We start from the raw sequence: 26049 nt of genomic DNA on the forward strand, positions 1-26049 counted from the left end.
TTCGTTGGTTTGTTGTTTTTTTTGGGGGGATGCGGGGATGGAGTCTCTCTCTGTTGCCCGGGCTGGAGTGCAGTGGCATGATCTGCACTCACTGCAACCTCCGCTCAAAGGATCCTCCCACTTCAGCCTCCCAAGTAGCTGGGAGTGGTACACAGACATGTACCACCACGCCCAGCTAATTTTTGTATTCTTTTTGTAGAAATGGGGTTTTGCCATGTTACCCAGGCTGGTCTTGAACTCCTGAGCTCAGGTGTTCCTCCCACCTTGGCCTCCCAAAGTGCTGGGATTACAGGTGTGAGCCACCATGTCTGGCCTATGTGATTATACTTTTTTAAAGAGTCTCTGTCTTGTAGAAACATATTGAATTACTAAAGGATAAGATCATATGATGCATTAGATTTACTTTAAAATAATCCTAGAGGCTGAGGGAGTGGGTGGGAGTGTTAATCAAATAAGATTGTCCTTGTACTAAAAAATGTTGAAGGTGGGTGAAGCATCAAGTTCACTATTCTCTCATTTTATATGTACTTGAAATTTTCCATAGTAAAAAAATATTTTGACTCTTAGTCACATCCTTGAACACCTAAACTCTCTTGCAACATGTATAGGATAGCTGTCCACATGTGACCAAAGCTACAAATAGTAGACACTGTCATACCAAATTCACAGAGGTTTCATCGAAAATTCTTATCAATGCCGTCAACCAAAAACCTTACCCAGGTTATAATACCAAACAATTGGTAGCATATATTCACAAATCAACACTAATCAAAACCCAGATTAGGTTTCAGAAATTAAGAGCTAGACACCCATTCCAGAGAAGACAGGAACCTAGATCAGCCAAGACCAAGGACAGTATCACCTGAAGAAAAGATTCAAGTATGACAGTGTGGTCCCAGCTACACCTCCTACCAATTAGAGCCCTCATCAAAGCATTTAGGAACAATCCTTACCCTGCTATTGATGCCAAAGAACAACTTGCTAAAGAAATGGGGGCTCAAGAGTGAAGAATCCAAATTCCATTTCAAAACTGAAGATCTAGATTCCCTGACTAGAGAAAAAGAGTATGTAAAGAAGCCTTAGAACTAAGACAAGACTAGAAACAAGACATCTGTGATGAGAGAGTTCAGGGTAACCAAACTATTGTTTCCAGGTCTGTTCACAAACGGAGGTTATTGGGCGTCCAGTGCCTCTACATGGTGCAATCAACTGCTCTATTGGAAGAAGGAGGATAGTCCAACAAAACGGCTTCTGTGGGAAACTGTAGTTTTACACGAAAACCAAGCCTTCTTCATAAATAGTGTGTTTAGACCTAAAGATAAAATTTCATTTCAAAAACTCTTAGTAAGCCACATGGTATAAGCTCATTAGAACTGCAACAGGAAATAGAATGCTTGTCATCCCAGTAACTCTTTCTTTGGCATCAATAGTATCAACTTCTCAGAAAAGGTTATTAGGAATTTGAACTAGAAAGAGAAAAAAAACTACCATAATTCAGAGATGAATAAAGCTTGCTTGATAGAGAATAATTCATCACCACAGAACGAAGCTAAGACAAGTTCTCTATACCAGTGTTCTCAAATTTTGGTTTCCATCAGAATCATTTGGGGGTCTTGTTAAAACAGACTCCTGGGGCCCATCCCCCAGTTTCTGATTCAGTAGGTCTGGGCTAAAGACCAAGAACCTGCATTTCTAAGAAGTTACCACGTGATGCTAATGCTGGGATTTTGCAAACATACTTTGAGAACCACTGTTTTAAGGTGATTAAATATACATAAGGAGAAACTGTTTTCAAAGCTATCAGAGAGATGAGGTCATACATCGTTCCCTGAAGCATCTTGGTTTCCAAGGCTAAATCCACTGGAAACTCAAATGTTGGCAGGACTGGTGTTTCAATCCAGGTTTCCTCCACCTCACAAAGAAGGCAGTTTCTGTGACAGCTGGTTTTCTCCGTTGAAAACCATAGAGAAACCAGAATTTTGATGAATCTCACTTAGAGCAACAATTGCAAGCTTTTCCCAATTTGGTAAACCCCAGATGTATGAACGCAGTGTTAAGTCCTTGTTGTTAATTCTGCCGTGTACTGACTATTTATTTAAGCAGAATATCCCATGGAAGAAAATTCCCCAAAAGAGTCTCGTTGATGCTTGGCGTAACTGCTTGCTAAGTAAGAAAGATCTCTATTCCATACAGATTAAGCAAGAGTTACTTGAAAATGTTAAAAATGCCACGTTAGCTGTCACAGACATACTCTTTGATCATGTGTAGTAACAACATTTTTAACAACTTTATTGAGGGATAATTTACTTATTATACAATTCACCCATTTAAGATATTCACTTCAACGGCATTTAAGATCTTCACAGAGCTGCGCAACTGTCACAATTTAGAACATTTTAATTACCCCCCGAAAAAACGCCATACCCATAGCCATCATCCCCCAGTGCCATCATCACCAACACTAGTCTACTTCTGTCTCTACAGATTTGCCTGTTCTGTTTTTTTTGTGTCTCGTCCTTTCACTTAACATAATATTTTAAAGATTCGTCTCTGCTGTATCAAGTGTCTGTACTTCATTCCCTTTTATTGCAAATAATATACTATTGCATGGATATGCCACATTTTATATATTCATTCTCAGTTGATGAACATTTATGTTGTTTCCACTTTCTGACTATTATGACTAATGCTGCCATAAACATTTGTGTACAAGTTTTTGTGTGGACATGGGTTTTAATTTCTCTTATGTATTTACTTAGTGAAATTGCTGCATTATATGGTATGTTTAACTTTTCGATGAACTGCCAGACTGTTTTCCTAAAAGGCTGTATCATTTTACATTCCCACCATCAGTGTATGAGGGTTCCAATTTCTCCACACCCTGACAACATTTATTGTTATCTTTTTTATTATAGCCATCCTAGTGGGTGTGAGATGGTACCTTATGGCTTTGATTTGCATTTCCCTAACAATAATCAGCATCTTTTCTTGTGCTTCTTGGCTATTTGTGGAACTGTCTATTCAGATTCTTTACCATTTTAAACTGGATTGTCTTTTTATCATGCAGTTGTAAAAGGGTTTTCTTAATATCCTAGCTACAAGTTTCTTATCAGATATATGATTTGCAAGAATGTTCTCCCATCCTATGGGCTGTCTTTTCACTTTCTTGGTAGTGTCCTTTTGAAGCGCAAAAGCTTTTAATTTTGATGATGTCCAGTTTATCTATTTTTTTCTTCTGTTGCTTGTGCTTTTGGTGTCACAACTAAGAAACCATTGCCTAATCCAAGGTCATAAACATTTACACCTATGTTTTCTTCTGAGAATTTACCCAGCACTTTGGGAGGCCGAGGCAGTCTGATCACCTGAGGTCGGGAGTTTGAGACCAGCCTGACCAACATGGAGAAACCCCGTCTCTACTAAAAATACAAAATTAGCCAGGTGTGGTGGTGCATGCCTGTAATCCCAGCTACTCAGGAGGCTGAGGCAGGAGATTGGCTTGAACCCAGGAAGCAGAGGTTGTGGTGAGCCAAGATCGCACCATTGCACTCCAGCCTGGGCAATAGGAGCAAAACTCTGTTAAAAAAAAAAAAAAAATTACATAGTTTTGGCTCTTACATTTAGGTCTTTGATACATTTTGAGTTAATTTGTTTTTTTTTTGTTTTTTTTTTTTGAGACATAGTCTCGCTGTGTCGCCAGACCAGAGTGCAGTGGCACGGTCTCAGCTCACTGCAACCTCCACCTCCCAGGTTCAAGTGATTCTCCTGCCTCAGCCTCCCAAGTAGCTGGGACTACAGGTGTGTGCCACCACACCCAGCTAATTTTTGTATTTTTAGTAGATGGGGTTTCATCATGTTGGCCAGAATGGTCTCCATCTCTTGACCTCGTGATTCACCTGCATTGGCCTCCTAAAGTGCTGGGATTATAGGCATGAGCTACCACGCCTGGCCTTGAGTTAATTTTTGTGTATGGTGTGAAGTGTGATGTAGGAGTCCAACCTTCTTTTTTTTTGTTTTCTTTTCTTTTTGACAGAGTTTTGCTCTTATCACCCAGGCTGGAGTGCAATGGCACGATCTCAGCTCACTGCAACCTCCACCTCCTGGGTTCAAGCAATTCTCCTGCCTCAGCTGCCCAAGTAGCTGGGATTACAAGTGCCCACCACCACGCCTGGCTAATCTTTTTGTATTTTTAGTAGAGACAGGTTTCACCATGTTGTCCAGGCTGGTCTCGAACTCCTGACCTCAGATGATCCACCAGTCTGGGCCTCCCAAAGTGCTGGGATTACAGGCCTGAGCCACCACACCTGGCCCCAACTTCATTCTTTTGCATGTGGCTACCAGTTGTCACAGCATCGTTTGTTGAAAGACTATTCCTTACCCACTGAATGATTCTGGCAGCCTTGCTGAAAATCAGTTGACTACAATTGTGAGAGTTTATTTCTGAATTCTCAATTTTATTCCATTAGCCTATATGTCTATCTTTATTCCAATATCACACCGTCTTGATTACTGCAGCTTTGAAGTAAGTTTTACAATCCAGTAGCATGACTCCTCCAACTTTGTTTTCCTTTTTCAAGATCGTTTTCGCTATTCCAGGTCCCTTGAACTTTCATATGAGTTTTAGAATGGGCTTGTCAGTTCCTGAAAAGAAGCCAGCTAAGATTTTGATAAGAATGGCATTGAACCTGAAGATCAATTTGGGGAATATTAACATCTTAACAACATTAAGTCATCTGATCTATGAATATGTGGTGCTTTTCCACTTATTTGGATCTTCTTTAACTTTATCCAACAGTATTTCATAGTTCTCAGAGAAGAAGTTTTATACTTCTTTTGTTAAACTTATTTTTAAGTAATCTATTCTTTCTCATACTATTGTAAATTGAATTGCTTTCTTAATTTTTGCTATGATTTAAATGTGTTCCCCAAAGTTCCTTTATTAGAAACTTAATCCCCAATACAGCAGTGTTAAGCAGTGATTAGATCATGAGGACTCTGAGCTCATGAAGGGTTAGAGACATTGTCATATGAGTGATTTAGTTATCGCAAGAGTGGCCTTGTTATAAAAGCAAGTTTGGGCCTCTCTTGCTGTCTTGCTGTCTTGCCCTGTCTTACCTTTCTGCCCTCCACCATGGGATGAGGCAGTATAGAGGCCCTTGTCAGATACCATATCATGCTCTTGGACTTCCAGCCTCCAGAACTATAAGCCAAATAAATGTATTTTCTTTATAAATTACCCAGTCTCAAGTATTCTATTATAGCAGCACAAAACGGACTAAAACCATTTTCTCCTTTCTCATTACTGCTGTACAGAAATACAGTTGATTTTTGTACGTTTTTGTATCCTGCAACCTTGCCAAACTTGTTTATTGGTTCTAATAGTTTTTGAGTGAGTTCCCTAGTGTTTTGTATGTACAAAATCATGTCACCTTCAAATAAAGATAAATTTAGTTCATCTTTTCCAATCTATATGCTTTTATTTTTCTTGCTTAATTGCCCTAGATAGAACCTACAACACAATGTTGAATAGATGTTATAAGAGCAGATCCTTGCCTTGTTCCTGATCTTAGGAGAAAAGCATTCAGTCTTTAATCATTAAGTATGATGTTAGCTGTCAGCTTTTCATAGATATCTTATATGGTTTGGCTGTGTCCCCACCCAAATCTCATCTTGAATTCTCATGTGTTGTGGGAGGGACCCAGTGGGAGGTAATTGAATCATGGGAGCAAATCTTTCCTGTGCTGTTCTCGTGATAGTGAATAAGTCTCATGAGATCTGATTGTTTTAAAAAGAGGAGTTCCCCTGCACAAGCATTCTCTCTTTGCCTGCTGCCATCCATGTAAGGCGTGACTTGCTCCTCCTTGCCTTCTGCCATGATTGTGAGGCTTCCCCAGCCACGTGGAATTGTAAGTCCAATTAAACTTCTCTCTTTTGTAAATTGCCCAGTCTCAGGTATGTCTTTATCAGCAGCGTGAAAATGGACTAATACACCATCCCTTATCAGGTTGAGGAAGTTCTATTCTATATTCCTAGTATGTGGAGTGTTTCTCTCAAGAATTTTTTAAGCCACTATTTGGATCAAGTGAAGGAAGACATAGAAAAATTAAATAAATCGTGGAAGACTAATATTGAACTTGAGAAAGAAAGTTTATCTTGTTGGATTTTTGCTGATAATACTGCTACAAGAGTATGCAGTAATTATTACCAATTTAAATTTTGAGTTACTGTAATTCTCATAACCTGTTTAATGACCTATCCATTAGCCTTCTGCAAGGAAAAATACACTTCCTTATTCCACTTAACATTTTCTTATTTTTTCTTTAGGTCTCAGAAACTTGAGTATGATGCTAAGAAGTGTAAGGACAAGGGTTCTATTATAATGCACAATTTCAGTAGGTCACTCAGGGTCCTGATAAGTCACCTAATACACTACAGCTTTAATGAGATTTGTCACTAGTGAAGGATGAGCAGGGAATCCTTATTCCCAAATATTTAAACTTATCTTCTCATCCAAGGGAAACACAGAACCATGCCCTTTCTCTGGGCAGGGAATTCCCAGTCACAGAGAATTTTTCAGTGGTGAATTTGTGCACTCACCCATCAATACCTTCAAAAAAGTATTCCTCTGAAGCCAGGAATTGCTTTTGGAAATGCCAGATGGCTTCTGATGGAAGGGATAAACTGAAAAATGCTCTGAGGGCTTCAGCCAGAGACTGTGTGAAGGATCAAGCAGCAAAGCTAAAAAGAGGGTTTTAAGCAAAACATAAGAGAGTCACATATATCATAATGGGAAATTTAATTTTATAAAAAAGAGAGAGGATCTCCTAGCAAAGAACTTGGTGATAAAGAGGGAAGAGATTGAATATTCTCTAATGATCCCACAATCCAGACATGGGATTTTGCAGAGGGTGATTTTTAAGAAATGCCTGTATATCTAGGCCTTATAGATTATAAGTAATCTAAGCCATTTCCACAGCAAATTCTTGCCATTACTGCCATCAAGATCTCCATGAGAATAGGACAGAAAAATATCCAAAAGAGGCACAGGGAGAAGTTGATCAGTTCCAGCCATGTGATATGAAGAAGTCCTTGAGAACCAAGCAGGTCAGTGTGGCTATCTAGGAACCTGCAGCAGCACAGTACAGTGGAGCACAGAGAGAAAGACCTCAGCATAACTACAGAGTTAAGTCCACTGCAAGTCCACTGTAGGATGGCAAGACTTTCTTGGGTAGAGTGGGATCTGATAAGGACTTTGAAAGTCAGGAAATGTATATACAGACTGCACAAAATCTAAAGCTGAAGAACTGATCAGAAATGTCAAGCCAGGAAATGTATATACAGACTGCACAAAATCTAAAGCTGAAGAACTGATCAGAAATGTCAAGCCAGGAAATCTTCCATACTCCTGCCATCTCAGCATGTTGCCAGTCATAAGGAAACACTCTATTCAGGCCATTATGCCAGTGATGGTTTCAACATCAGGAAGCAGGCCTGGTTCATTTATACTGACTGGAATAACTAAAATCAAAGAAGTGAGTAACTAAGATAGGAGTCATTATGTTATCTTTTGTATGAACAAGATCTTTAATACACTATTGTAAACAGCAGAGAACTCTAAACCACCTAATATGAAAGTGGGGAGAACCATTTAGCAATGATAGTGAGATACAACCCTTGGGCTGGCATGCATACATAACTCACTTCTATGGTACAGCCCCTTCTTCCACCTGAGAATCATTCACCTTCCACCTTCCTGGAGAGACAACTAGCACTGGGACAAATCAAAGGACAGGAAACCGCATGCTAATTCTGCAGGAATCCTCTTCATAGCTTTAACTGATGCATCTCCTTCCTGTATTTTATGTACTTAACCATGTTCTTGGATATATGTATTGGGTGACTAGCGCCCAAATGAGGGTATGTTTTATGCACATTTATTTTCTGCATATTTAAAATGTCTCATAAAGAAAATTAGTTCACACACATGAGAAATTGCATGTTACATATGCTTGTAACAAATGAGTAGCTTGTGTTAAAGCCACTGAGAACCAAGATCACTATGTAATATTAATGACAGTTTGTTCTGTTTGTGAGAAAAATATTTCTCCAACTTTTTAAAGTTCAAAAGCATTTCATGAGTGTGTTACCATTTTGGTATTTAAATAGCAACCCCAAGAAATAAGTTATTGGTGTTTTGTATATTGTAACTCATTGTAAACTCTTGTATTAGTTTTTAGCAAAGTAAAAAGCAAATGGTTTATATAATCAAGGCCTTTTGAAATAAAAACAATAAAAGAAGTTGTTCCAAAAATAGAGAAGGAGGGAATTCTCTCTAACACATTCTGTGAGGCCAGTATTATCCTGACACCAAAACCAGATAAGGACACAACAAAAAAAGAAAACTATAGACCAATATCCCTGATAAATATAGACTCAAAAGTCCCCAACAAAATACTAGCAAACCTAATTCAATGGTACATCAAAAAGATAATATAAAGATAATATCTAAAAGATAATATCAAGTGGGTTTTATCCAGGTATGCAAGGATGATTTAACATATGCAAATCAATAAATATGATACATCACATAAACAGATTTGAGGACAAAAATCATATGATCATCTCAGTAGACTCAGAAAAGCGTTTGATAAAATTCAGCACCCCTTCATGATAAAAACCCTCAACAAATTAGGCGTAGAAGGAACATATCTCAAAATAACAAAGCTCATATAAGATAACCTCACAGCCAACATTATACTGAATGAGGAAAAGTTGAAAACATTTCCTCAAAAATCTGGAGAAAAACAAGGATGCCCACTTTTACCACCTCTCTTCATCATAGTGCTAGAGTCCTAGCCAGAGCAATCAAGCAAGAGAAAGAAGTAAAAGGCATACAGTTTGGAAAAGATGAAGTCAAATTATTCCTGTTTATTAATGATACAGTATAGTATGATATATCCAAAAAATAAAATTTAAAACTTCACCTAAAACTCTTAAATTTGATAAATGAATTTAGAAAGTTGCAGAATACAAAATCAACAAATGAAAATCAGTAGCATTTCTATATACTGATAATGATCTCGCTGAGAATGAAATTAAGAAGGCAAACCCATTTAGAATAGCTACCAAAAAAAAAAAAAAAATACCTGGCCGGGAGCAGTGGCTCATACCTGTAATCCTAGCACTTTGGGAGGCCAAGATGGGTGGATTGCCTGAGCTCAGGAGTTTGAGACCAGCCTTGGCAACATGGCAAAATCCCATTTCTACTAAAAATACAAAAAATTACCTGGGTGTGGTGGTGCTTGCCTGTAATCCCAGCTACGTGGGAGGCTGAGGCTGGAAAACTGCTTGAACCCAGGAGGCGGAGGTTGTAGTGACCCGAGATTGTGCCACTGCACTCCAGCCTGGGTGACAGAGCAAAACTCTGTCTCAAAAAACAAACAAACCACAACAACAACAACAAAAAACAATACCTAGGAATATATTTAACCAAGGAGGTGAAAGATCTCTACAAAGAAAACTACAAAACACTGAAGAAATTGTGAATGACAGAAATAAATGGAAAAACATCCCATGCCCATGGATAAGAAGAACTACTATCAATAAAATGACCATACTGTCCAAAGCAATCCACAGATTCAATGTAAACCCTATAAAATACCAACATCACTTTTCACGGAATTAGAAAAAGCAATCCTAAAATTATATGGAACCAAAAAGACCCCAAATAGCCAATGCAAAAAGAAAAGCAAAAAGAAAAAAGCTGGAAGCAACACACTATCTGACATCAAATTATATTACAAGGCTATAGTAATCAAAACAGCATGGCACTGTTATAAAAATAGATACATAGATCAATGGAACAGAGTAGAAAACCCAGAAATAAAGCCACATATTTGCAGCCAACCAATCTTTGGCAAAGTCAACAAGAACATACAATAGGAAAAAGACACCTCTTTCAGTAAATGGTGGTGGGAAAATTGGATTGCCATTTGCAGAAGAATGAAACTGGACCCCTATCTCTCACTGTATACAAAAACCAACTAAAGATGAATTAAAGACTTAAAAATAAGATCTGAAACTATAAAAATACTAGAAGAAAACCAAGGGAAACTCTTCTTGACATTGGTCTAGGCAATGAATGAATAACTAAGACATCAAAAGCACAGGCAACAAAAAATAGGCAAATGGGACTTAATCTAAGAAGCTTCTGCTCAGCAAAAGAAGTAATCAGCAGAATAAATGAATAACCTGCAGAATGGGAGAAAATACTTGCAAACTATGCATCTGACAGGTGACTAATATCCACAATACACAAGGAACTCAACAACAATAACAAAGAAAAGAGATAATCCAATTAAAAAATGGACAGAGGACATAAATAGACACTTTTCAAAAGACATACAAATGGCTAACAGGTATATGAAAAATACTCAACATCATTAATCATCAGAGAAATGCAAACTAAAACCACAATGAGATATTATTGTACCCCAGTCCAAATAGCTATTACTAACAAGTAAAATAATAACAAATGTCAGTTAAGATGCAGAGAAAAGGGAATACACATTCCCACTCTTGGTGGAATGTAAATTAGTGCAACCTCCATGGAAAACAGTATAAAAAAAATTTTTTTGAGACATGATCTCACTCTGTCACCCAGGCTGGATTGCAGTGGCACAATCACAGCTCACTGCAACCTCAAACTTCTGGGCTCAAACAATTCACCTGCCTCGACCTCCTGAAGTGCTGGGATTACAGGCATGAGCCACCATGCCTGGCAAAGATTTCTCAAAGAAGTAAAAAGAACTATCATTTGATCCGGCAGTCTCACTACTAGGTATCTACCCAAAGGAAAGGAATCAATATATCAAAAAGATAATTGCACTCATAAGTTTATCACAACACTGTTCACAGTAGCAAAGACATGGAATCGACCTGCATGTCCATCAATGGATGATTGGCTAAAGAAAATGTGGTATATATACACAATTGAATACTGTATTCATCCATTAAAAAAATATAAAATCATGTCTCTTGCAGCAACATAGATGGAACTGGAGACCACTGTCTTAATTGAAACAAGTAAGACACAGAAAGGCAAATATCACATGTTCTCACTCATAAGGGAGAGCTAAATATTATGTACACATGAATGTACAGAAAGGGATGATAAACAATGGAGACTCAGAGGGGTGAGAAGGTGGGAAGGGGATGGATGATTAAAAAAATTACTTAATGAGCACAGTGTACATTATTCAGGTGATGGAAACCCTAAAAGCTGTGACTCAACCACTAATGCGGTCTATGTGTATGACAAAATTACACTTTTACCCCATAAATTTATACAGAAAAGAGTGTCCACCTGAAAAAAAAATATAAAGAAATCGATGCTGGAAAGATTAAGTGAATTATACTTAGCCACACAGTGACACAACTAGAATTAGAACTAAGCCCCAAACCTGATGGCCCTATTTCATGGCTGTTCCTTCTAGACCCTGACACCTTTATAGTTAGTACCATAATACATCCTCACTTAAAGAAACAGGCATGTGTACACCATCTTTTCCCAAGTTGGCCACAGAAGGGTGTGATCCAAGGCCATGGCCCTAGACCAGGTTGGGACACCTCCCTGCCCAACAGCATTACATACACACACACACACACACACACAGTAAGGCTTGTTTGGGCAGAATGGTGTTGATAGCTAGTGGAGGGCAAAAGGGAGGGCTGCTGTTAGCAGTTATGCAGGATGTCCACTGAATAACCCATGGAGGAGCCATTCACTTTGTAGATATTGTAGGCTGTGTATTTATCATGACAGCTTTCTGGCACATTAAAAGTCCCTTGAAGAGGAGACACCTTTTTCTATCTCATACGAAGGCTCCATATGGGTTGGGGAGGGGCAAGGCCGGCAAGAACAGGAGAGGGGTAGGTAGGGTAGGGTAGGATCAGTGAAAGAACCAAATTGATGTAGGAAATGGCCAGGACTGGGCGTAATCATCAAGGCTGAGGTTGGTTCCAGAGAAGAGTCAGAAGAGGCTGGTGAGTGAATGAGATGAAGAAAGGGAGACAATAAATGGAGCCAGTTTTCTGAAAAGTTGGCTTGTGAGTGCTTGGAAAGAAATGAAATAGTGGCTGGAAAAGTAGCTGCCATCAAGGGAAGATCTTTGTTTCGGTTCTATTTTTAAGGATGGAATATAGTAATGCTTAATTGTATGATGATAGGAATATCAAGGAAACAGAGATCAATAATGCAGAAAGAGGCAATAGAGGGGCTGAAAGTAAAGTCCACAAGAATGTGAAACAGGACAGAAGAAGCAAGGAAGGGGAGACAGCAGCTTCATAAATAGAGTGAATGTTGAGGGACTTCCCTCTTACCTAATATTTCATCTTGCTTGTGAGTCATGAGAACCATAGCTGTCCACAGATATTTGGTGAACAAATCCACCAAATAATATCTATAAAAAGATGTATACCCAATCAAGACAGAATAAGTACAAAAACACAGGGCACCATCCTCTGAGGAGCTGAAGGAGAAAATTAGGATAAAATTATGAAGGATCCTCATTCAACATACTTTTTTTTTTCTTTTCAACTTTCAGGTGGTTTTTGCTCTTACAGACTTTGTGATAGAAAATCTTGGAAAACAGTTTATAGAGACACCACCTGTGGACCTGGCTACCGTGTATCAAGACATGTCATGCAACACTCCCCTGGTATTCATCTTAAGCACAGGCTCAGATCCCATGGGTGCATTTCAGAGGTTTGCCCGGGAAAGTGGATATTCAGAACGGTAAGGTCATGTTGTGCAGTTTTAATAATGCATATGCATATGAACATCTCTTTGTTAAAATTTGCCTTTGTTCTTCCCCTTGTAGAGCATAAATTCTTACATCCAGGTATCTCTTACTACACAAATTTAAGATATGTTAATAGTTAGCTATTGTTAAAACAGGGTCAAAAGTCATAAAAGTAGCTGTAAATTTTATTTAAGCAAAGGAGAAATTGCTTAAAATATTAAAGTTTAATAATCTAGTGGAATAATTGTTGAAATTTGTTTGGTATTTAACACAGGATTTTAACATAACCAAAAAGGTACTGCAGTTTACTCTCTATAATCAAATGTACAAAAAAGGAGCTCTTCATGTTCCATTATTAGTCTCACCTTTCTCATGAGTCTTCACTCTTCTGGGTAATAGGGATAAGAGGGATGTTTAAACTTGCCCATTTACATTATTTTCTTCTGATTTAAATGTCTCCTTTACAGTAAGCTGATTTGGGGTTTTTTTAATGAAAGTTCAGTCTTCCTGACTCTTCTTTCTATCCCTAATCCTCTCCAAGATGTTATCCAGGTGGGTAAAAAAGTACACAGGACCACACAGTGGCAGAGGAGAATAGGGGTCTCAGGTCCACGAGGTAGCCTCCAGCTCTGATGGGTTCCTTCATGGAGTGGCTGGTCTGGCCTGGTCCCTGGACTGGGAATTAAGGATGGATTCCATTTCTTCATTTGGAGTTCATGTTCTGTATTAGTCAGAAGTCTCCAGAGAAATAGAACTGATAGGACGTGTGTGTGTGTGTGTGTGTATATGAAGTTGCAAGATTTGCAGTCAACAACTGGAAATTCAGCACAGCTGATGTGTAGTTCCAGTCTGAGTCCAAAAGCCTGAGAGCCAGGAGAGCTGATGGTATAAGTACCAGTCCAAAACTCAGCAGGCTTGAGACACAAGAAGAGCCAATGTTTCAGTCTGAGTCTAAAGGCCAGAAAAAAACCGATGTTCCTGCTTAATAGTCAGGCAGGAGAAGTTATCTCTTATTCAGCCTTTTTATTCTATTCAGTTCTTCAATTGATTAGCTAAGTCTCGCTCACTTAGCTTAGGAAGGGCAATTTGCTTTACTCCATCTATTAATTGAAATGCTAATCTCACCCAGAAACACCCTTACAGACATACCCAGAATAATGTTTGACCAAATATGTAAGTATCTCATGCCTCAGACAAGTTGACACATAAAATTAATCATCAAATGATCCTAAACATTTGCCTTTGGTTCTGAAATCTCAACAAAGTATTACTACAGACTTATTAAGAGTTTCTGTGAATCGGTAAGAAAAAGGAAACAACTCAAAAGGAATAAAGACAAAAAATACAAACAGAATTATCAGAAAAGGAAAACTAAATGCCCAATAAGCATATGAAAATATGTCCAACCTTACTAGTAATTCGGAAACAACAAATTAAAACCGTGAAAAGATGCCATTTCACACCTATCCAAATGGCAAAATGGTGACAAAGATATGGAGCTATGGAAACAATTTATATTGCAAGGGGAGTAAAAAATAAGCAAAAATTATTTGGCAGTATATATTAAAGTCAAAGAGGGCATCTTCAATAGCTCAACAGTTCACTACTGAATTTGCATCATAGAGAAAAAAATCAATCATATTTGTATAAGAAGCCACATTCAAGTCCTCTTTTTTATAATTTCAACTCTTAGACTTATGTGGTATTTCATTTTCTGTTCCTGCATTTATTCATTTAAGACAATGGCCTCCCACTGCATCCATGTTGCTGCAAAGAACATATTATTCTTTTTTATGACTGCATAGCATTCCATGGTGTATATATACATTTTCTTTATCCAATCCACTGTTGATGAGTACCTACCTAGGTTGATTCCATATTGTTGCTACTGAGAATAGTGTCAAGAACATTTATAGAAACATTGTTTGTAATAACAAAAGTTGGAAATAACCTAAATTTCCATCTAGAAAATGAGTATATAAATTAATATATTCATAAAATGTAATATAATACACTATGGCCATGAAAATGAATAAACTAGAATAATAATGTCTATCAATATGACTATGTCACACAAACTAATATTGAGCAAAAATGTTACATTTCAGAAGAATTTAAATATTCAAGAAGTAGAATAAAATATGTAAAATTATTAAACAAGCAAATAATTGCATGTATTATTTAGGAATTCGTATTTTTTTAAAAAGTGTAAAGAAAGGTAGAGAAATTATATGAAATCCAGAATAGAAGTGACCTTGGGAGTGGAGGTAGGTAATAAGAGAGAATTAAACAAGGAGAGGCAGACTACAGGCTCAGATCATGTAGATAATGTTTTATTTCTTAAGCTGGGTTGTGGATACATGAATATGCATTGTATTTAACTTCATCGCTTTTGTGACTCTTGACTATTTCATAATAATTTTTAAAGTAAAGGTAGAATTCAGGATGATAATTAGAAAATTAGGAAGGTTATTAATCAGTAGCTAATGAGTGCTAATTTCTTGATATCTTCAGGAGGAAAAAAGAAGTATAGAATCACTATATTCCCTTAGGAAAATTCGTGGTTTCAGGTATGTGTTAAAATTTTAGGGGAAAAGACTAAAAGGATAAATGATTTGTAGTTTCCAAACAAACAGAGGAGAAAAAGGATATACAGTCGAATATTTCCATCCAAAAGCAGATAGGAATAAAGAAAATCAAAAATGAAGTATAGTAAACCAAAAAGTCAAACTAAAGAGTAGAAATTAATGCAAATACCTAAATAGGTATAAATATCTCACCTTAGAACAAATAAAAGTGATCAGGTTAGATTTCAAAAACAATTTTTATTTACATGCTATTTAGAAACCATATGTACAATACAAAAACAATACAGAAGGTAGAAAATAAAGAAATTCAAAAGATATATGCCATGCAAATACTAATGAAAAGAGAGCTATCAATAGTTCCAATGTATATCACAAAACAGAGTTTGAAGCAAAAATTTTATTAAGGATTAAAAGGAAAACTACATGATATACAAAACGATCCACAAAGAAGAGACACCAATTGTGAAACTGTACACAACTAACAACAAATATTGAATTTATAAAGCAAAAACTGGAGAAATTTATACAAGAAAAAATTGATAAATCAACATTAATATGGAAAATTTTAACACATCTGATAGAAACTGTCATGAAGCAAACAAAAGTTGCAAAATTGGTAAAAATATAAAATATTCAGACAGCGAAATTAAGAACTTTGATTTCTATACTTAACAAATATAACAAATGCAAGATTTTCAAGTATCCATGGAACATTTACAAAAATTAGCCATGTGTTTAGAAAGATACATATTTCTAAAAGAAGACAGATATTTTCTCTGACCACAATAAAATCTTAGGACTCTATCTTAAAACATTATTTTTTAAACATTTTGGGAAACAAAAAAATGCACTTCTGCACATCCATGTGTTAAAGAGAAAACAAAATGGGAATTTCCATAAGTGGAAGTAGATGACAAAAACAATATTACATATAAAAACCTGTAGGATGTAGTAATGTGGCACTTACAGGTAAATTGATGCATATTTGTGGACTTCTCATTCCAGTAATAACAAACTAAGGACTCAGATCAATATTTCCACTGAGAGCACCTAGAAACCATAGACAAAATATTTAAGGAAATATATGTTTGGAGGTCTGGAGAATTAATAAAATAGTGAAGAATATTTAGGAGGAAAGGAAAACCTAGAGCAATGAGCCCAGCACTCATGGCCATTTTTTTCCTAGAGGCACCAGAGGAGGAGGCTAAGGGGCTGTGAAGCGAGGCAGACTTTTTGATTGCTTCAAAGGACAAAGGAGACAAAATAAGACCCCAGAGCCCACTAAGTAGGAGGGAAGGCTGGTAAACCCCCTTACTTTAGATTTGCACTCCAAGGAGATTTATCAAAACAAATAATGCCAGGTAAGAAATAAATAGTTTGTGGAAGAGGTTAAGATGATCCCTGACTGCTAGTATCTCTGGATGCCTGCCAGAAAACATAAATCTTATCTGGGGGAACAGAAAATTTTAGCTGCACAAGGAAATATATACAAGAGAACCCCGGACTACATGTTTAAAAAACAAGATAAACAGTGTATATTAGAAACAGAGCACAGAGTATCCTGATAATGGATATATGACATTAATTTTAAGACAGCTTTAAAATGTTCAAGGAAATAAAAAATTGAGCAAATTGGCAGACAATTTAAATTACTTAAAATAAAATTCTAGAATGTAAAAATATAACTGAGCCAGGCACAGTGGCTTATGCCTGTAATCTCAGCACTTTGGAAGTCTACGTAGGAAGATCACTTGAGCCCATGAGTTTGAGACCAGACTGGACAACGTAGTGAAACCCCATCATTACAAAAAAGTTAGCCAGGTGGAGTGCTGCACACCTGTAGTCCTAGCTACTCAGAAGGCTAAAGTAAGAGGATCACCTGAGCCCAGGAGGTTGAGACTGCAGTGAGCCCTAGTCATGCTACAGCACTCCAGCCTGAGTGACAAAGTGAGATCCTGTGTCAAAAAAAATGTATATATATAGATACACATATTTATAAGTGTGTGTATATATATATATATATATATAAAACTGAAAGTAAGAATTCAATATATCAATTTGATGAATTGAAAGTATGAAGAGACAAAACAATGGAAAAGATGGAAGAGAAGATAAGAGGCAGAGATACAGTGACAAGATCTATTAAAGTGTAATTTGAGTCCCAGAAGGAGAGAAGAGGGCAGAATATTTTAATAAACAATGGCTGAGAATTTTCCAAAACAAAAGACATCAATCCACACATTACATAAACTCTACTAAACCCCAAGCATAATAAATGCAAAGAAAATTCTCTACCTAGACCCATTACAGTGAATTGGGGAGGGAAAAAAAAGAACATATTAAAAACAGATTAACTTCAAAGATGCAACGAATATTCCATTGACTGATTTCTCTGCAGAAATAATGAAATCTGGAAGACATATATTCTAAGTGTGGAAAGCAAATTACTGTCAAAACTTCTCTTAAAAAATAAAGTCAACATTAAGCCTTTTTTAGACAAAGAAGAAATTGAAAATGGAAACCCAAAAATAAATTAAACAGAATAATGGTGGAACTATAGCAAAACATGTGAGATGCTCCTAAATCCAGAATTAGAGGGAAATGTATAGGCTTAAATATATATGTTATATAAAAAACTATCTAAACTTAGTAATTAAATTCTACTAAAATTTAAAAAATAAAAATAAGAGCAAGAATGCATGACTTAGGAAACACACAATAGACAGGATCCAAAAGACCAAAAGTTGAATTTTTAAACTTAATAAAACTAATAAATTCCTGCTGAAACTGATTAGAGAGAGTCTAAAAATATTTATCAAAATGAATAAGAGAATATCATTGCAGATCAGCAGACATTAAAATGAGTATATTATTTAAAAAAACTTTTGCCAATGAATTTGAAAATTTTATTGAAATTTAAAGTTCCTCAAAAAACATAAATTTTAAAATTGGTAAGCATAAATAGCATTTCTGAATAGTCCAATAATTTTAAAAGAAATTTATTATTAAAAACCCTCCCACAATAAAAGCATAAAAAATCAAATACTTCAAGACAAATATAATAAAAGATATGCAAGATCTCACCACAGAAAACTATATAATATTACTGAAGGAAACCAAAAAGACCTAAGTAAAGGATGGATATGCCATATTTATTAAGTGGAAGACTCAATATTGTAAAGATATCAATTCTCCTCAAATTGATTTATATATTCAATGCCACCAAATCAAAATACCATTTGGTGTTTTGGGTGGAAATTGACAAGATACTTCTAAAACGTATATATAAATGCAAGGACCAAGAATAACCAAGCCAGGTGTTATATCAGCAAATAATGGCAGAGTAGAAATTCCAAAAATCTATCTCTACACATGTAAGGAAAATGTATGTGCTATGGTCAAGAGTAAGTTGAGTCAGCTATCTGGGCCAGTGTGACTCAGCGAGTTTGGAGCACAGGAGTAAAACTCTACTTGTTATATAACCTGTTTGTGTAAACTCATACTTGGCTCTCAGCCACTATTGTCTGTAAAAGGTACAATTGCCCTGCTGATGCTGTACATATGGTTCACACCCAGAAAGAGAGAGTGGAGCTGCTGACCCTGTAAGGGAGAGCCATGGGGACGGCAGGAGCTGCGGATCCAGCCGCTGAGAAGGGCTGCAGCCAGAGCGGGCAACCAAGATAAAAGACAGACAGAGCAGCCAGAGAATAAAAGCCATATTTTACGTGCCCATAGCCCCCTGAGTGTTCTTTTAGCTATCTGCCACTCATCCACCCACTCCCTTCAGACCTCAGCATGGGCTGGAACCTGACACTTGGAGTGACAACACAAAAATAACAGTCTGGCAAAAACTGTCCTAATCAACTTTATCAAAACTCTGGAAAATATCCAAAGGTTTCAGCAACCAAGTGAATGCTTAATAAAGAAAAAGCAGCTGAATCTAGACAGGAGAGCTTTGTGGCATTTTAACTTACCCCAACCCTCATTCTCTAGCTTAGCAATGGTGTGAGTTCCTGGTGCCATCGTGAACAGAAAATATCTTGTTCTTGGGGGATTGTAGTTGTTTGTTTTGGCCTGTCTGGTGGCTCTTTGAAGGACTAGCTCACAGGTCTTAATTTTATTTAATCTAACTAGGAATGTTCCAGGAGAGAGGTACTACCCTGGAAGATTTTGTCAAAATTATTTAAAGGCAAATGTATGAGCCACTGCCTCCTGGCCCAAGGGATAATAGTTGAGGCAACTAGCAGACAAAGCAGAAAGCCTGGGAGGAAAGGTGAGAGTAAGATGCTTTGGGAAACAAAAGCTTTGAAAATCTCCTACATATTTTTGGGAATCCAGAAGGCCTCACTCATGCTCAAGGTTGAGTGTGTACTCACAAAAGACATGAGAAGGAACTAAGCTCTAACCTCTGGCTAACCTTCAGGCTTGGCCCAACCAGGAAGTGAAGGCTAACGCAGGTTTGTAAACTGCCCAGATGAGTGTTGAAGTCATACCCCAAGGCACACACAGAGCCCATCTGCAAAACCTGGAAATTTTTGTTGTTTCAGACATTTAATGAAATCTCTGTTGAATTACTAGCTGAACACTAAACTAATTGAATAGAGACATACAACAAAGAATACTGACCTTACAAAATTATTTTATAAAAGTCTTTAAACAAACCAAAGACAGCAACAAGAAACACTGGGAAGTGGGGACAGTCTAATTTCCAGAGTTGTGACATTATAATATTCTAAATGTCTGCTTTTCAACAACAAAAAATACAAAGCATCCAAAGACATAAGAAATTATGACCCATTCAAAAACAATAAAAACTGACCCTAATGAATGCCAGACATTGGGCTTACTAGACAAAAACCTTAAGTCAAATATTTTAAATATGCTCATGCAGTTAAAGGAAACATGAACAAATAACTAAAGGAAAACATGAGAATGATGCCTCACCAAAATAGAGAATATCAATTAGATAGAATTTATTAAAAGTAACCAAGTAGAAATTTTGGAGGTAAAAAGTACAATAATTAAAATAAAAAATTTACAAAAGGGATACAACAATAGATGTTAAGAAACAGAAGAAAAAATCATGAACATGCAGATAGGTCTATTGAGATTACTCAATTTGATGAGCAAAAATAAAAAAATACAAACAGAACCTGCCAGGTGTAGTGGCTCACACCTGTAACCCCAGCACTGTAGGAGGCCAAGGTGGAGGATCATGTGAAGCTAGGAGTTACAGACCAGCCTAGGCAACAAGGCAAGACCCTGCCTCTACAAAAAAATAATAATAATAATAATTAGCCTGGCATGGTGGCATGTGCCTGTAGTCCCAGCTACTTGGGAGGCTGAGGCAGGAAGATTGCTTGAGCCCAGGAGTTTGAGGCTCCAGTGATCTAAGATCATGCCACTGCACCGTAGCCTATGTGGCAGAGCAAGATCCTGTGTCAAAAAAAAAAAAAAGGTGGGCCAGGCACGGTGGCTCACACCTGTAATCCCAGTACTTTGGGAGGCCAAGGTAGGTGGATCACCAGAGGTCGGGAGTTTGAGACCAGCTTGCCCAACATGGAGAAATCCTGTCTCTACTAAAAGTACAAAATTTGCCAGGTGTAGTGGTATATGCCTATAATCCCAGATACTCAGGAGACTGAGGCAGGAGAATTTCTTGAACCTGGGAGGCAGAGTTTGCAGTGAGCTGAGATTGCACCATTGCACTCTAGCCTGGGCAACAAGAATGAATCTCAGTCTCAAAAAAAAAAAAAAGAAGTTAACAGAACCTAAGATACCTGAGAGATACCATCGACCATACCAACATACACTAATGGAAATCTGAGAAGAGGAGAGAGAAGGGGAAAGAAAGAATATTTGAAGAAATAATGTTCCATACTTCCCAAATTGATGAAAGGTGTGAATCTACACATCCAAAGACCTTAATGAATTCTAAGTAGGATAAACTCAAAGAGAGCTATACCAAGACATGCTATAATCAAACTATCAAAAGACAAGACAAAGAAATAATCCTGAAAGCAGCAAGAGAGAAGTGAATTTTAACAAATAAGAGATTCTCAGTAAAATTAATGGCTGATTCTCATCAGAATCCATGATGTCAGAGGTAATGGAATGGCATATTCAAAGTGCTGTGGGGGAAAGAGGGACTGTTAACCAAGAATTCTACATCTGGCAAAATTATCCTTCAAAAATAAAGAAAAATTTAAGATATTCCCAGATAAACAAAAACTGAAAAGGTCTGTCACTAGTAGAACTGCCCTACAAGAAATACTAAAAGGAGTTGTTCAGACTAAAATGAAAGGACACTAGACAGTAAATTGAATTCACACAAAGAAATAAATAACCCAAGTAAGCGTAACTACATAGGTAAATATATGTCACTAAGAATATACTTTTGGCTTATAATTTCTCTTTTCATTTTGTATATAATTAAAAAGGCAAAAGCATAAAGCAATAATTATAAATATATGTTGGTGATCATGCAATGTATAAAAATATAGTTTGTGACACAATAACAACACAAGAGAGGGCAGAGCTATGTAGTAGCAAATTTTGTATACAACTGAAACTAAATTGGTATTATTTCAAATTTAAATTTGTATGAATTCAAATGTTAATTGTAGTCCATGACATGATCACTATAAAAACAACTAAAAATATATAAAATATAGTAAAAGAAATGAGCAGAGAATCAAAATCAATATCTAACTAACAAAAAGAAGGCAGTGATTGAGGAATTGAGGAACAAAAAGGATATGACATGTAAAAAAATCAGAGAAGTAAATTCTTCCTTATTAGTAATTATATTAAATGCAAATGGATTAAAGTCTCCAATTTAAAGACAGAGATTGGCAGAATGGATTTCAAACACACACACACACACACACACACACACAATTCAATTACATGCTGCCTACAAGAGATTCACGTTAGATCCAACCAGTGACTAAAAGAGCTGAAGTGGCTGTAATATCAGGAAAAAAAAAATAGACTTCAAGACAAAAGTTGTTACAAAAGACAAGGATATAATTTAATGATAAGACAATCATCAAAAAGACATAACAATTGTAAATACATATGCACCTAACAACCAAGTCCCAAAATACATAAATTAAAAACTGATAGAATTGAAGGCAGAAATAGTTCAATGAAAACAGTTGGAAATTTCAACGTCCCATCTTTAATAAGGGATAGAACAATTATGAAAAATAAATAAGGTAACAGAAGACTTCAACAACATTAAAACTAATATTAATAGATTTGGCAGACATGTATAGAACACTGTACCCAACAATATCAGAATAAACATTCTTCTCAAGTACACATAGTACATTCTCCTGGATAGTTTATACATCAGGCCACAAAACAAGTCTCAATAAACTTAAAAAGATTGAGCCATAAAAAGCATCCTTTCAAACACTAAAGGAATAAAATTAGAAATAAATAACAGAAGGAAATATGGACAATTCACAAATATATGGAAATAAAATGATACACTTTTAAGAAATCACAAGGGAAATTAGAAAATACTTTATTCATTTTTTAAAACTTCAACTTTTACTTTAGATTCAGGTTTCTTAACATGTGTATATTGCATGTTGCTGAAGTTTGGATACAAATGATCCTATCACCAAAGTAGTGAGCATAATACCCAATAGTTAGTTTTTCAACCCTCTCTTCCTCCCCTATCTGGTAGTCTCCAGTGTCCGTTTTTCCAATCTTTATGTCCATGTGTACCCATTGTTTAGTTTCCCCTTATAAATGAGAACATGCAGTATTTGGTTTTCTGTCTCTGCGTTAATTTAGTTATAATATAAATGACCTCCAGCTGCATTCATGTTGCTGCAAAGGACCTGATTATATTCCTTTATGTGGTTGCATCATATTCCATGGTTTATAGTACCACATTTTCTTTATCCACTCCACCATGGTGACAGAATCTAGGTTGATTGAATATCTTTGCTATTGTGAATCTTTGCTATTGTGAATACTGCAAGTGCATGTGTCTTCTTAGAACAATTGATTTTCCTTTGGATATATACTGATTAATGGGAATGGTGGATTGAATGGTAATTGTTTTAAGTTCTTTCATAAATCTCCAAACTGCTTTTTAAAGTGGCTGAATTAGTTTACATTGTGAACGAATGCACAGTTTATACACCAACAGTGTATAAGTGTTCCGTTTTCAATGCAGCCTCACTAGCATCTGTTAATTTTTGACTCTTTAATAATAGCCATTCTGACTGGTGTGAAATGGTATCTCATTGTGGTTTTTATTTGCACTTCTGTAATGATTAGTGATGTTGAGAATTTTTATATGCTTTTGGACACCTTCTTTTGAGAAGTGTCTATTCATATCTTTTGTCCACTTTTTAATGGAGTTGTTTTTTGCTTGTTGAATTAACTTTCTTACGGATTCTGAATATTAGACTTTTTCAGATACATATTTTCTCCCATTGTGTTTACCCTGTTGATAGTTTCTTTTTCTGCACAAAAGGTCTTCCACTTAATTTGGTCCCATATATCAATTTTTGGTTTTGTTGCAATTGCTTTGGAGGACTTAATCATGAATTCTTTTCCAAGGCTGATGTCTAAAATGATGTTTCCTAGGTTATCTTCTAAGATTTTTATAGTTTGAGGTCTTACATTTTAATCTTTAATCCATCTGGAGTTAATTTTGCTATATAGTGAAACATAAGAGTCCAGTTTCGTTCTTCTTCATATAGCTAGTCAGCTGTCCTAACACCATTTATTAAACAGAAAATCTTTTCCCCATTGCTTATTAGTGTCAACTTTGTCAAAGATGAGATGACTGTAGGTGTGCAGCTTTATTTCTGGGGTCTCTATTCTGTTCTATTGGTCTGTGTGTCTATTTTTGTACCAGTACCATGCTGCATTGGTTACTGTAGCCTTATAGTACGATTTGGAGTTGGGTAATATAATGCCCCAGCTTTGTTCTTTTTACACAGGATTGCTTTGGCCATTCAGATTCTTTTTTGGTTATATATGAATTTTAGAATAGTTTTGCAATGATATGGGTAGTTTGATAGGAATAGTGTTGAATTTGTATATTGCTTTGAGCAGTATGGTCATTTTAACAGTATTGATTCTTCAAGTGAATTAGCATAGAATGTTTTTCCATTTGTTTGTGTCATTTATGATTTCTTCTGGTGATATTTTGCAGTTCTCCTTGTAGAGATCTTTCACCTCCTTGGTTATATGTATTATTCTTTTTGTGGCTATTGTAAGTGGCATTCCTTTCTTGATTTAGCTCTCAGTTTAAATATTGTTGTATAGAAGTGCTATTGATTTTTGTGCATTGATTTTATATCCTTAAACTTACTGAAGACATTTATCAGTTTTCTAGTTATAAAATCAAATGGTTGGAGAAGAAAGATTGTTTGAGTTCTTCTTTTCCTATTTGGATGTCTTTTATTTTTTTCTCTTGCCTGATTGCTTTGGCTATGATTTCCAGTACTATGTTGAAAAGGAGGGATGAGAGTAGGAATCCTTGTCTTGTTCCAGTTCTCAAGGAGAATGGTTCCAGCTTTTGCCCATTCAGTATGATGTTGGCTGTGGATTTGTCATAGGTGATTCTTAATATTTTGAAGTATGTCCCTTCAATGCCTAGTTTCTTTTTTAATAATTTTTGTCATGAAGAAATGTTGGATTTTATCAAAAGCGTTTTCTGTGTCTATTGAGAAGATCATATGCTTTTTTATTTTAATTCAGTTTTTGTGGTGAGTCACATTTGCTGATTTGTGTATGTTGAACCAACATTGCATCCCAGGAATGAAGCCTACTTGGTCATGGTGAATTAACTTTTTAATATGCTGCTGGATTCACTTTCCTAGTATTTTGTTGAGAATTTTCGCATCTATGTTCATCATAGCTATTGGCCTGACATTTTCATTTTTGTTGTGTCTGTGCCAGATATTGGTATCAGGATGATGCTGACTTCACAGAATGAGTTAGGGAGGAGTCCTTCCTTTTTGATTTTATGGAATAGTTTCAGTAGGATTGGTACCAGCTATTCTTTGTATATCTGGTAGAATTCCACTGTGAATCTTTCTGGTCCAGGGCTTTGCTTGGTAGGATTTTTATTCCCAGTTCAATTTCATTACTCATTATTGGTCTGTTCAGGATTTCTGTTTTTTCCTGGTTCAATCTTGGGAGGTGGTGTGTCTCCAGAAATTGATCCATTTCCTCTAGACTTTTCATGTTTCTGTGCATAGAGTCATTAATAATAGTCTCTGAGGATCTTTTGTATTTCTGTAGGATTGGTTGTGATATCACCTTTGTCATTTCTGATTGTGTTTATTTGGATCTTCTCTCTTTTTTCTTTGTTAATATAGTTAGTGGTCTATCAATCTTGTTTATCCTTTCAAAAAACAAACTGTTGGTTTTATTAATTCTTTTTTTTTCACTGTTCAAGGTTTATTGGGGGTTTTAGTTGGTATGACACTTGGATAGTTGGTTGTATTGTTTATATGTAGATCTTTTACATTATATGGTAATGTACACTACTGACATATATAGATCACAAAATGAGATCCTTTGGAACAATTATGCACAAGACATACGATATTGGATTTATACACTGGATCCCAGGATGTGACTGATTGGGAAAGAATATTGGACTACGAATGTCCAGTGAA

At 36.3% G+C, this 26049-nt stretch overlaps 1 protein-coding gene across 1 annotated transcript in view; it reads left to right on the forward strand.

Moving 5' to 3' along the window:
- The window catches only part of DNAH6 (dynein axonemal heavy chain 6), a 354720-nt gene that overhangs the window by 284383 nt on the left and 44288 nt on the right, over window positions 1-26049 (forward strand). Inside the window, exon 64 of the mRNA XM_030828117.1 lies at window positions 12603-12793. Coding sequence (XP_030683977.1) covers window positions 12603-12793 — 191 coding nt within the window. The remainder of the gene's footprint in view (window positions 1-12602; window positions 12794-26049) is intronic.

Source organism: Nomascus leucogenys, chromosome 14, assembly GCF_006542625.1.
Source record: "Nomascus leucogenys isolate Asia chromosome 14, Asia_NLE_v1, whole genome shotgun sequence".
In the NCBI taxonomy this organism is placed as follows: Eukaryota; Metazoa; Chordata; class Mammalia; order Primates; family Hylobatidae; genus Nomascus; species Nomascus leucogenys.